This window comes from Notothenia coriiceps, unplaced genomic scaffold, assembly GCF_000735185.1.
Source record: "Notothenia coriiceps isolate Sejong01 unplaced genomic scaffold, NC01 NC01_scaffold00003311, whole genome shotgun sequence".
NCBI lineage: Eukaryota > Metazoa > Chordata > Actinopteri > Perciformes > Nototheniidae > Notothenia > Notothenia coriiceps.
The window spans coordinates 267961-280521 of NW_011336012.1; the positions used below are offsets into that span (position 1 = coordinate 267961).

General features: G+C 38.5%; 2 protein-coding genes across 4 annotated transcripts in view; both read left to right on the forward strand.

The window, feature by feature from the left end:
• Window positions 1–1058: 1058 nt before the first annotated feature.
• Window positions 1059–3814, forward strand: LOC104941299 (uncharacterized). 3 transcript variants are annotated; one of them, XM_010766384.1, is made up of 3 exons: window positions 1063–1265; window positions 2615–2719; window positions 3340–3814. In XM_010766384.1, the coding sequence occupies exons 1-3, from the start codon at window positions 1190–1192 to the stop codon at window positions 3423–3425; spliced, it is 267 nt and encodes an 88-aa protein (XP_010764686.1). In that variant the 5' UTR covers window positions 1063–1189; the 3' UTR covers window positions 3426–3814. The 3 variants fall into 3 exon arrangements, with proteins under 3 accessions (XP_010764685.1, XP_010764686.1, XP_010764684.1); XM_010766382.1 differs by having other exon boundaries at window positions 1064–1949; XM_010766383.1 differs by lacking the exon at window positions 2615–2719 and having other exon boundaries at window positions 1059–1949.
• Window positions 3815–5079: 1265 nt separating this feature from the next.
• The window catches only part of psmd1 (proteasome 26S subunit, non-ATPase 1), a 58811-nt gene continuing 51329 nt past the window's right edge, over window positions 5080–12561 (forward strand). The window contains exons 1-4 of the mRNA XM_010766389.1: window positions 5080–5267; window positions 6052–6095; window positions 6529–6602; window positions 6968–7137. Coding sequence (XP_010764691.1) covers window positions 5252–5267; window positions 6052–6095; window positions 6529–6602; window positions 6968–7137 — 304 coding nt within the window. The 5' untranslated portion in view covers window positions 5080–5251. The remainder of the gene's footprint in view (window positions 5268–6051; window positions 6096–6528; window positions 6603–6967; window positions 7138–12561) is intronic.

Below are 12561 nucleotides of genomic sequence, written 5' to 3' on the forward strand. Positions count from 1 at the left end.
GAGAGCTGCTACAGATTTCCTTTATGGTAAAAAAACAATGTTTTTATTTTACATAAACGACGTGTTAGACACCCAAAGAAGCAGTTATTTTGTCAGTTAGTTGGACTTGCATGATAAAACAATTGCACAACAAACAAAACGCCAAACTGATCAAAGTTCAGCCAGTCTGAAGGCCAGATACCAAAACCACTGCGTTGTCTTTGATCAGACATTCAGGTTTAACATGTATTAATCAGTAAACAATGAACCAATCAGGACAGAAGTTGAAGTCATTTCATTTTAGAAGTGAATACATTTCCATTCATGAGCTTCACATAGAGTGGCCTTTTGGCTAACAGCACATTGTAATTAAAGAACAGGCATGTGTGGATTAAAGGATTAGTGTGTGGAGAATTCAACAAACTGCTGATGTGGGAGATTTTGAGGGTGAGAGGCCTTTCTGGTGTTAAGAAGTCAGGCATGGCTGAAAACCATTTTAACAATTGAGTAGAAAAAAGCAGGTGAGACAAGAAACTATTGTGTTAAAGGTGTTGCTTACGACCGCCCTCTCTTTGTTTCTTCTTTTTTTTGAGAAGCCAGGAATCTACAACATTGGAGAGAAGGCAGGACTATTTTCAATGAGAATAGTGGGAATAAAGAGAGTGACCTTCGCACCATGATTGCATCACCCACAGTCCACCCCCTCTGTTCCCACAATCACTTGTATTATGTATGAAAAATAGATTTGCATATTTGTTCTTGAATCCCATGTTACTTTTGTTATATCCTCAAGTTAAGTCAAGTGTGTACTGTCATTTGCGCATTTAAAAAAAGCTGCATTACTGTAGGCCTACAATACATTTCTTTCTTTGCCCTCCTCACTGCATGCAGTTGAAAATAAGTTACAAGATAATAAATACAATAAAATGAATACATAAAAACCGCTTCTATGGTATTGTTTAATTTAAAATAACTGATAAGTTATCTATAAAAGTTTACCTTCATTATCTCGAAACAAGCATGTGGTGGCAAACATGGCAGTTGGTCCCGCCCGTCAAACTGACCAGCCAATAGGAATCGACGCTGAGTCTCTATACCAAGCTCCTTCGTAGTGTTCCTGTTGACCGTGTGCGCGTTTGTGAGGCGGCAGAGACTGGCCTGACGGCTCGCTGTAAATAAAACGGATTCGCGCCGACGTAATTCCGCTGGAATGGCAGATTTCCTGGAGGACACGACGCTGCCAGTGGAGGAGAGGGAGTTTAGGAAAACTATAACTTTGATCGGAGGTAAAGAGAGGATTTATTTGGTCAGTGATGCCGGTAAAAGTAAAGATGTGGACGGGGGTGACTCTGGAATATTGCAGGAGTTTATCAATGACATGTTTCACTACAGCAACGGGGAGTTCAACAACTCTCCTTCGGGCATGCACGGCGATACTGCAAGTATATACCCTGTTTGCGAAAAAACCAAGACTAAAAGCCATGAAATACCACTAAAAGCGAGGCCTACGGATTTGGATTTGGATTTGGGAGCCTGTCCGGTGGTTGAGGACGTGGAGAAAGGAAATCCTACGCGCAATGGCACCCCTATGAGAACAGCAACGAGGAGAGCAAACATTTACAGCCGAAAGCGAACTATAGACTCTCCTGTCATCATATTCGTCTTCAGACAGACGTTTTTAAGCAAAAGTTCCAACGAATTGTACTTAAAAGAGACACTGAAGGACGTAAAGGCACGCACGAGACGTGCCAGAATCGCCAGACCAGCTCTGATTGGATTAATAGGCACCGGAGAGGAGAGCGCCGAAACGCATCAGTGTGCGCAACTCCTGGAGAGTCTGATCCGCTCTGTGTTCCACAAACAGTCTCCAGAAACAATATGGGTCGGCTGTTTTATCCCTAAAACAGAGGCCAAAATCCTCAGCATCAAGAAAAACGCCTGCAAAGTCATACACTCATCCCAAACAGCAGGTGTAATAACATACATTATTTATAGCTTTGAAGCTATCAATCACATAGTACATTATTATTTAAGTGTATAGTATTATGTACATCTGTTTTTGTCGTTTGCCCAGACACGATTACACGTCAGCAGAGATTTATCAACATGAAGTTTGAACCGTGATCTGTTTGACCAGGGCATAATGTCACTTTGATGAAGCATACAATTGCCAAAATGAAGAATAACCACAAAATTGTATACTTGACACCTTTAAAAACACTTTGAAGGGTTAGCCTATTGTACAGATACCACAAAAACCTGCCACTCATACAGGACTGAGACATAGTAATGTATTTTACAAGTAAATCAGTTAATTAAGAGAACCATAGAAGTAACTAAAATAATATTTTATAGTGATATGGGTACCTTAAAGTTTAACCTAAGATCATTGGAAACTCATGAGTATTACACAGTGGAAGTTCCTGCGGGAAAATCTGGCAAACACTGCAGTGATTTGTGTTAGTGCACTCCACAATGTAGGTCAATCCACAACATTCACAAGACCACACATTTATGCACAAATGTTTCTTCCCAGGCATGGCTACAAAGGCCGCGGAACAATGGGAACATTCATGAAACAATCAGGCCCTTAGATAAGCTGCCAATTTGTTAAACGCTTATTATTGCCTTTCAGATAATACCAGGGATAGAGGGAACCCGCTTCTCTGGCCATTCCAATGTTTGTCCTGGGATCATAGGAGAGGCCAGGCCAACAACTCTTCAAACGGCAGGCAAAGAGGTAGCAGCATCGTCCCAAAGTCCAGTTTTAACCAAACTATACAGATTATTTCCTAAGGATTTTTCAACTCTTTTCTTCATGTATTCTTTAAACCACCTTAGTCCTTTTCAGGGTTGCCAGGAAACTGGAGCCTAACCCAGATGGCACAAAATGGGCAAAAGGCATGGTTGCAGGTTGCCAGTCTATCACAAGGCCAACTCGTTGGCAATGACATTAGGACATTCCCTTTAATGGGCTTGTTTTTATCTCAGATTTCATGAAGTGATGATAAACAAGACAGATGTAATAGAAGAAGCAGATCTAACCAGTTGGCCTGTCAAGAATAAGTCTAACCACAAAATATAATGTTCTGGATCTTACTCCACTGTCTGTTCATCTTTAAGTGGTAAAGTGCAACTGAAAAAAAATAGAAAAGTTGATTTTAGAAATTCAGGAAATCTCTGACAGGAAACAACAGATAAGGCATGTTAAAAGAAAACGGATTGACTCATTGAATGCATCAGCCATTAGATTGATCATACACACAAGAGTTTGTTAACCCTGACAGACAACCTGTCCCGCTGCAGCTAAATTGTATCATTTTAATTTCACATTAGTAACAATGTTTGCATTGTTTTTAGATCACACCGGAAGTAAAGAGGAGGGTATCCCTCTGAAAACCATTTCCCTGTCGGCTGGACCTCAAATGGATGGAGGAGACAGCTGATGTCATGACACGTGACCTGCAGCTGCCGGCATATCACTGCAGACAATCATTCTGTCTTAACTTTCAAGAACCAGTTAGCTTCATCTGGTTAGAGAGCCCTATTACATGTAACACCGTTTCTTCATAGTGTTTAACATTCACATCGCATCTAACCAAATGTTGGTAAATAGTCCTATCTGTTGTAATTTAGCAGATTTACACCTGATGCACAATGGTATTAACTTTCACATCATTTAATAAAACATTTTGAGGCCTAAATAGAGATTTGTCTGTTATTTTAAAACATTTAAACTGCAATTAGGCTAAGTTATAGCAACAGTACTCTTTTAACATGATGTATAGTCAAGTAGGGCTTGATTGCCAACTGGTCCCACAACTCTAATGCTCTTAAAAAGCCCATGTTTTTGTGTCATCTGGAATACACATTAACAAAGCACAACAGACATAAATAGGGCCTTTGTTGATGGGTCTTTTTTTATTTTTTTAACTGGGACGATTAACCAGTAGGTTAATCTGACCACAGTTACAGTTGTGAATCTGTTCTTATGTTTTACATTCATTCATTAGAAATGTGTGCCTTAGATTATTGCTTTTCGCAATAGCATTATCTGCGTCTGGATGTAACTGCTTTTCACTCACTATGTATTTATGTAGGCTACTGGTCTGTACATGCAAATAAGTATGTAAATAAACAGATTTAATTTTGTGTCATTGTGACATTCATTGGCTATTCGTTCAGACTAAAAGGATATTAAGGGTTTCTGTTGGCAACTGAGAATAAACTGTACTGTTCTATATTTAGTAATATTACTGATATTAAAGCCCCCAACCCTTGATTTCCATTAACTTTATTTTGCAAATGCACAGTTTTCAACTTTATTATTTACAAATAATAATGATCACATTTGGATTATACACATAAAACAGAGAAATGTCATGTATACAAGTTGGAATGTCATTTATAATAAGTGATAAATCCATCCAAAATATTCTTGACATGGCATGGGAAAAATTTGCTTTCGGACATATGCAATATAAATATGATTTAGCATTCCTCAATAGCAAAAAATAGGTTACATAGCAAGACAATAAATTATAGTTTACATAAATTAATGAAAAGTTAAATCATATATTTTAAAATATATAAATATACTCCATTTACATCCGATCCGGAGACATTTAAAATTACGTACAGAAAACCATTATAAACCAAAACATGTTTTTGTTTTTTATAATACAAGAATACATTGTGTCATATCCTGTGTTTTTATCAGTGTGTGTCAGCTAATGTTAGCAGAGTTTTGGTATTATTAATTTTTAAACCAAGTGGTCAGGGTATCTTATTTTTCTATTAACATGAATAAATGTGATATTTGTTCGTGATGGCAAATTATTATCAGTTATGGCAAAACAACTGATTCACGATAGGCCACCTTTAGAAAAGCCTGTCCATAAATGGGATCCGTTAAATAACTGTGTTGCATAATAGCTTCTTAATGTTTTGGACACTTTTAAAATACTATCATATCTTTAAGTTACTAACATAGAGTACTATAAATCAAACCAGCCTACGAAGACACAATGGATTATAATGTGTATTTTTTTGTTTTAATCAGGCGTAAAAGAGGACAGCCAATCCTGAGGTCCTGTAGGAAGGGACTTGCGGCTTTAGACAAAAAGAAGGTAGCAGCGCTTGCGTTTGTTCCCACTGAAGTGAATTTCAATATACTACAAATCGTTTCTTCTCTTTATCTCCTCTTACAAATCGCACGGAATTCCACCGTCGATACAGGATCGTGGGGCTGAGGAGGGAATAAAGAGCCAACATGATAACATCCGCAGGTAGGTCGTGGTAGAGAGTGTTTTTATTTTGCTAGCCGCATCTTGAGCTAGCTGCCATTGATTTAGCTGAGTCACACAGCTAATGTAGCATTTCTCAGTCAGCCGTTGACCGGTAAAGGCAAATATATCCAGCAAAACATATTTTCAGGAGGTAAGAACCCTTAGTAATGTGTCCGTGGTATAACTTTGAGTATATTGTAATCGCTGCATGGCTGTTTTAAATATAGGAAGGTGTACTTGGTTGATGAAACGTCAATGCTAATGACAAGTCATAACTGCACTAGCATGTTGGCTCTTTAGCTTCGAAAACAAGGTGATCAAGTTCATTTGTATACATGTACGGAAATGTTTTTATGTATCTTGGAATCCTCAAATAAACACTGAAATAATCCTCAAATAAACACTTAAATAATAACACCCTCAATTTATTTTACATTAAAGTGTAATTGTGCAAAACGGACTCCGATTACAGCATCGACCCTTTTCTTTTCAGTTCTATTTGTTTTTTGCATTTGACTTTATAAGCTGTTGATATAAAATATCCTAACATAACATTTTAATATGTGCTACTACCAGTATTTTTGATAATGCCTTTTCAACGCGTACATGTGTGAACTAATGTCTGACAATTATGGGCAACTACTTTGTTTGTCATTTAGGCGTTATATGTTTTATTTAAAGCTTTTTGTTTTACTGCCTACATATATTGTATATATTTCAAAAGTGAAAGAATATGAACTCTAAAGTAACAAGCAACCAATTTTGTTTCTCTCTTTTTTTAAAGCTGGAATTATATCACTCCTTGATGAGGAGGAGCCTCAGCTCAAGGTAAGAACTCTTTTACAGGACATAAGATGTCATTTAATTGTATCAACTTCCATACAGGCGTGATGTTATCATATCATGTCAAGCATCTTCTGTCTGCTTGACCATGCAAGCCTCACATTTTATATTCATTTTTTTGGTCAGCTTTTTGAAATGCTTCACTTGTTTTTCACATAAAAATGTAGTTCAGTGTAGTTGTGCAAAACAGCTTTAGAATACCCTATGACCCAGTTATTTTGCATGGTTGTTTTTGCTGCGTTAGTTTGCAAAAATATTTTTTTTCTGTCAACCTCATGCTATTCTTCATGGACCCAAACTATGTAACACTTTGAAACTATGCTCATAAGAACAACATTGCAGTTTCACAAAAGTAAACAACATAGTTATGTTTTGTTTATAATGTATATTCATCATATCTGTCTGTTTTTACTTGCAGGAGTTTGCACTGCAGAAGCTCAATGCCATTGTAAATGACTTCTGGGCAGAGATTTCTGGATCCGTAGATAAAATGTAAGTACTATGCTAGACTATAAGAGCTTGACCGCTTTATATGACATAAAACAGGTACATTAGACAGCACTTACTTTAAGTATTGACACACTCGATGTAAAGACAAAGACTAAATATAGCAGTGCAATGTGCCCCATAATCGCAGGTCGCATGCAGAATATTCTTCCAGCGTGTATGATTGAGTAGAATAGTTTTATAAAGCACATATCTGCAACCTTTCTCATTTCTGCTGCTCACAATTTCTCTGTTGGACGGAACAATTTCATTTAGATGCAAACATTTACATTCAATAGTTAAGCATCAAGATGCCTTTGAGGTCAACTTTTTCTTCATCACATTTTTGCTCTTGTGCTCTATGTAAACAGCGAGGTCCTGTATGAAGATGAGACGTTTCGCAGCAGAGCGTTTGCTGCTCTGGTGGCCTCTAAGGTTTTCTACCACCTCGGAGCCTTTGAGGAATCTCTGAACTACGCTCTCGGTGCTGGAGATCTCTTCAATGTGACTGATGATTCAGAATATGTGGAGACCATCATTGGTAAGTGTTTAATCAAAAGTACTTCACCTCATTCAGCTTATACAGGACTGTCTCAGAAAATTAGAATATTGTGATAAAGTTCTTTATTTTCTGTAATGCAATTAAAAAAACAAAAATGTCATACATTCTGGATTCATTACAAATCAACTGAAATATTGCAAGCCTTTTATTATTTTAATATTGCTGATTATGGCATACAGCTTAAGAAAACTCAAATATCCTATCTCTAAATATTAGAATATCATGAAAAAGTATACTAGTAGGGTGTTCAACGAATCACTTGAATCGTCTAATTAACTCGAAACACCTGCAAGGGTTTCCTGAGCCTTGAAAAACACTCAGCTTGGTTCAGTAAACTAAATCACAAGTATGGGGAAGACTGCTGATCTGACTGCTGTCCAGAGGACCGTCATTGACACCCTCCATCAGGAGGGTAAGACACAAAAAGAAATTTCTCAAAGAGCAAGCTGTTCACAGAGTGCAGTTTCAAGTCTTACCCTCCTGATGGAGGGTGTCAATGACGGTCCTCTGGACAGCAGTNTACTTCCGGGTGTAAAATTCTCCGTTATCCAATGGGAATGGACGCTCACATTGCCTTTAAGGGCAGGCGACACAAACGAATGCCGTGCTTCCATGAGCGTCAAATCCCGCAGCAGATGGGAATACATTGCAATCAGTTGAAAGCTATTTGCATCCCTTTATGAAGCTGAAGGAGCCTAGGAGCGTCACAACTGCACGCCACGGGACCCTGACCAAACGTCGCTCCTGGACGATTATGGAGTGAGAGTGTGTTGGAGAGTCCCCTCATAATGGCTTCATCACATTAGGGTGGTGAACACAACACAAAGCAATCTGATGGAGTGGACGTTATGCATATTGAGGCCTGTACAGTGTTTCTTGACTTGAACAGTTGACAATATTGACAGGCTAGTATTGACAGGCTAGTATTGACAGGCTAATATTGGTTGCATCTTGTACATTATGTTCTCTTATATGAAGTTAAATAATAAAACACAAGTAATAATTGCCATTGTTCAAACCCAGTATGTGGACAGTAATTTTTCCCACCAATGGCTTTTTGATGTGTAATGCTTAGATATGTTGTGATGTTGTGTCTCAACATTTTCAATAACTTAGGTAACTTTTTTAGGCAAGTAGCTGAAACTGACAGTTATCTGAGTAAAATCGTTTTAGGTTTAGATCCGTTGTTTATCTCAGTCCGATTAAATTCAAATGTAAGATTTAAGAGCATCAGAAATAAGTAGGCCTACTAGGGGTGTAACGGTATACGTATTCGTACCGACGGTACCGAACAAATATAACGTTAAACGTAAAAAATTGAGAACGTGAACAACTTCTTGGAAGTAATCTCAGGTGCTGCGTCGCAGCATTCAGAGTAATTTGCTCACATTGGGTTCAACGCGTCATAGAGCGACCAAGTCATTTCATTGGACGAGAGGCATACTATGAGAACTGGTCACAGGGATGCGTTCAAATTTAGTCAGTAATTTGAGAAACTGTCGAAATGGCGAGCGCAGATAAAGTTGAGCTCGAAAATCCTCCAGCATCATTGAAGTCTCCAGTTTGGGAACATTCTGGTTTCGCAGTTACGTACAAGGATGACGGACAAAGGCAGGTGGACCGAACCAAAGCTGTTTGTCGACATTTTTGAACTGAAATTGGTTACGCGGCTGGCAATAAATCAAACTTGCACACTCATTTGAAAAGGCATCACCCGAACATGAATATCACCGGTACCAAAAGAAAAAAGACTGAAGTGCAAACCCAACTCCCACTAGCATTTAAGCCTCCACCACTCGCAAAATGTTCAGACCGAGCCAAAGCTATTACAAACGCCAAATATCCTTATGTTGCCATGTTAGCAAAGCGCTACCTGGCTGTATCTGCTACCTCTGTCCCTAGCGAGGGTGTTCTCCACAGCAGGAGACATTGTTAGTACCAGCAGATCAGCCCTTTCGGCAAGCAATGTGGAAAAGTTAATTTTTCTTTAAAAAAAACATGAAAATACAATGACAAGCAAGTCTTAATGTTACAGTTCAAATACAGATTATTTCAGTTCATCGAAATGCTGCACCTTAATGTTTATTTTATTTTGTATTTATTTGAGTGAATACATTATTCACAGTTTAATAATAATAAAAATATATATATTTTATGTTTTGTGATACATTTTTCTGCTGTACCGAAAACGTACCGAACAGAACCGTGACCTAAAAACCGAGGTACGTACCGAACTGTTTGTGAACCGTTACACCCCTACTACTTAGTAATTATTTATCCAATATATCATATTCCAATAACTTGCATATAGACTCTTATTGCACTATTTCACTTTTTTAAACTATTTTTCTTTTTATATATTACTATTTACTTGCACTATATTTTTCTGTTTATCTGTGTTGTTATGTTGCGCTGTTGGAGAAGCCTGTGACATTCTAGTTTATACTAAAAAATAACCTACAAAGTGAACAACAAAAAACTCACATCATTGCTGGCGTTCTTGAGCTGACTGAGCAGATAGTCGATGATGTCTCCGCCATGGTTGGCATGAATGAGTCCCAGAGCGTACAAGCCTCCTCCTTCCTGATAGGCTGAGCCAGGGGAAGTGTCTTTGGGCAAGTAGGTGGCCATTAACTGGAGAGCCTCCTTCTCGTGACCCTGAAAAACACAGAAGGTTACGTTTAAAATTAAATATGGAATACAAATATTTCATTGCTTTATATTATAATCATAGGGACATACCTTGTGGATGACACCCAGACTTGCTGTGGCTGTGAACTTGGCCCAGTTGGTCGCCCTCGCAAGCCATTCCAAGTTTTCTCTACAAGGTCAAACAAAACATTTAATCAAATGTTGCTTAGGGTAAATAGGTTTTTCCATGTCGTTGTGTAATCTACGAAATATACAATTATATGCTGCCAACCAAATTACCTGAGGAACTGGTCACTTGTGGTTCCCGTGTGCATGAAAGAGTTGGCTATTACTGTGGCTGTGTGGCACACCGAATTTCGGACCGCATCCTAGAGTGACGGAGAAAACAAGAATTAAAGCCAACTAAAGCTGAAGTTCATCTGATCATGTAAACAATAGTATAATCATTTGTCTTCTGTGAGCCATTTATCTTGTTGTTAGCTACATTACTTTTGTGTTTTTGAGGATCATTAGATCTGTGTTGTTATTTCGGATGAGGAACTGCAAGTGAAGCTCAATGGCCATCTCCCCGCTAAGGATTTTGATCATCTTGGCGTTTTGGTCTTTGGGATCATCTTTCTACAAAAACAAATGAAGCAATATAATGATCTGTCAACTCAATCAAAGTTTTACATGGAATACAGTTGCTCAATTCAGATACAGCAAAATTACAAGGACACGGTATGAAAAAACTGCTGCAGTACAAAACGATCTAAAAACGACCTTACCGTTTCTACCGGCTTTCCAGCAGGTGAGCTGCCTGCTTTGTCATCTGTCTCCATTGCATCACTGTAAAAAACAAAACACATTTTTAGTGACTAATTTAACCCAAATAAGTTTAGTTTACAGTTTCAGTTAATTGCCTATCAGATCCCATATATGAACTGTAATTGGCCTAGCTTCAGCCTAGGTGTATGTGTGTGTTTTATTCTCCTGCCCACCTGTCTTTGTCTGGTGTGGGCACAGTGCCTGTGTTTGTGGAGCCAGGGACTGCGGGGATAGGGGTTCCAACTGTGCGCAGGTTCTGGATGACGGAGGAGAGGAACTGCTGGCTGGCGCTCTCATACAGGTCGAAGCAGATCTGATAGGCCATCAGCAGGTTGTCCTCCTTCACTAGTTTCTCTAGGATGTCACTCACAGCCTGAGGGTCATCCAGGAATATCAGGCACTAGAGAGGGGAAGAGAACAAATTATTAGAGATGGATTTTAAGGTTCTGACAGTTTATGGAATGACAACTTATTGATAATTGCAAATTCTAAAACCACAATGAAACTGTATCCTAAAAGTATCCTTTCCAATGAAGGTTTGTGATCAGGATTTTTATCAGAAATCTTAAACTAAATAATGACGGAACATAACTTATTGGAAACAATCTGTCTAATCAAGAACTTACTGTATATATCTGTTACACTAAGGAGTTATTCAGGGAGATGATGCATAACGTTTTTTAGGATCTGATCGTTACCTGACAGACATTGATGAAATCAGGCTTCTCCAAGTTCATGTAGAGCTTGACCAGCACCCGCAGCACCTCGTTACGGAACTTCTTGTTCTGCATCAGGGACATGCACACCTTCAGGCTGTAGGCGAGGAGACCACTCACATCAGTCTGCATGAGAGGAGAGAAAAAAGTAACAATTAATAACTTGTTTCATGAGAAGAAATACATTATTCTGTACAGCAGTAACTCATTTAGAAAATGTTTTGTGAGAACTATGATGTAAAAAAAAAAAATAGTGAATCCTGTCATTTCTGTATTTTGGGGTATTATCAAGGTATGCTAGACTTTTGGTTATTACTAAATCTAACAGTTTATATTTCAAACTAGCAGTAAAAGCAATAACTGACCGATTCCAAGATGGTCTTTTCAAACATGTCAAGCCGTCTGGTCTCCAGGGCGATGCCAATGGCCTGCTTGTACTTGTGATCGTCTAGGCAACGCAGGAACATCTTGTTGACAATGCCCTCAAGGCGGGGGTCGATGCTTTTCTTCTCCTCCTCCTCTGGCATCTCAGCATTCTCCACCCGCAGCTTGGTGTAGTGGTCGATGCATTTGGCTAGTAGCAAACACAAAAAAAGGATGAAAAGAGGGGACCAGTTTTCTACTGAACTCATCGGCGTAGTTCAGATCGAAATGTTATTCCCACCGTAATTCAATGGCTTTTAGCCTAAGAAAGCACTGGTTGATATACAGGACTGTCTCAGAAAATTAGAATATTGTGATAAAGTTCTTTATTTTCTGTAATGCAATTAAAAAAACAAAAATGTCATACATTCTGGATTCATTACAAATCAACTGAAATATTGCAAGCCTTTTATTATTTTAATATTGCTGATTATGGCATACAGCTTAAGAAAACTCAAAAATCCTATCTCAAAAAATTAGAATAGTTCCTCAGACCAAGTAAAAAAAAAAGATTTATAACAGCAAAACACAATCAAACATTTGAAAATGTCCATTAATGCACTCAGTACTTGGTTGGGAATCCTTTTGCACGGATTACTGCATCAATGCGGCGTGGCATGGAGGCAATCAGCCTGTGGCATTGCTGAGGTGTTATGGATGCCCAGGATGCTTCAATAGCGGCCTTTAGCTCATTAGCATTGTTGGGTCTGGTGTCTTTCAGCTTCTTCTTCACAATACCCCACATATTCTCTATGGGGTTCAGGTCAGGGGAATTTGCAGGCCAATCGAGGACAGTAATGCCATG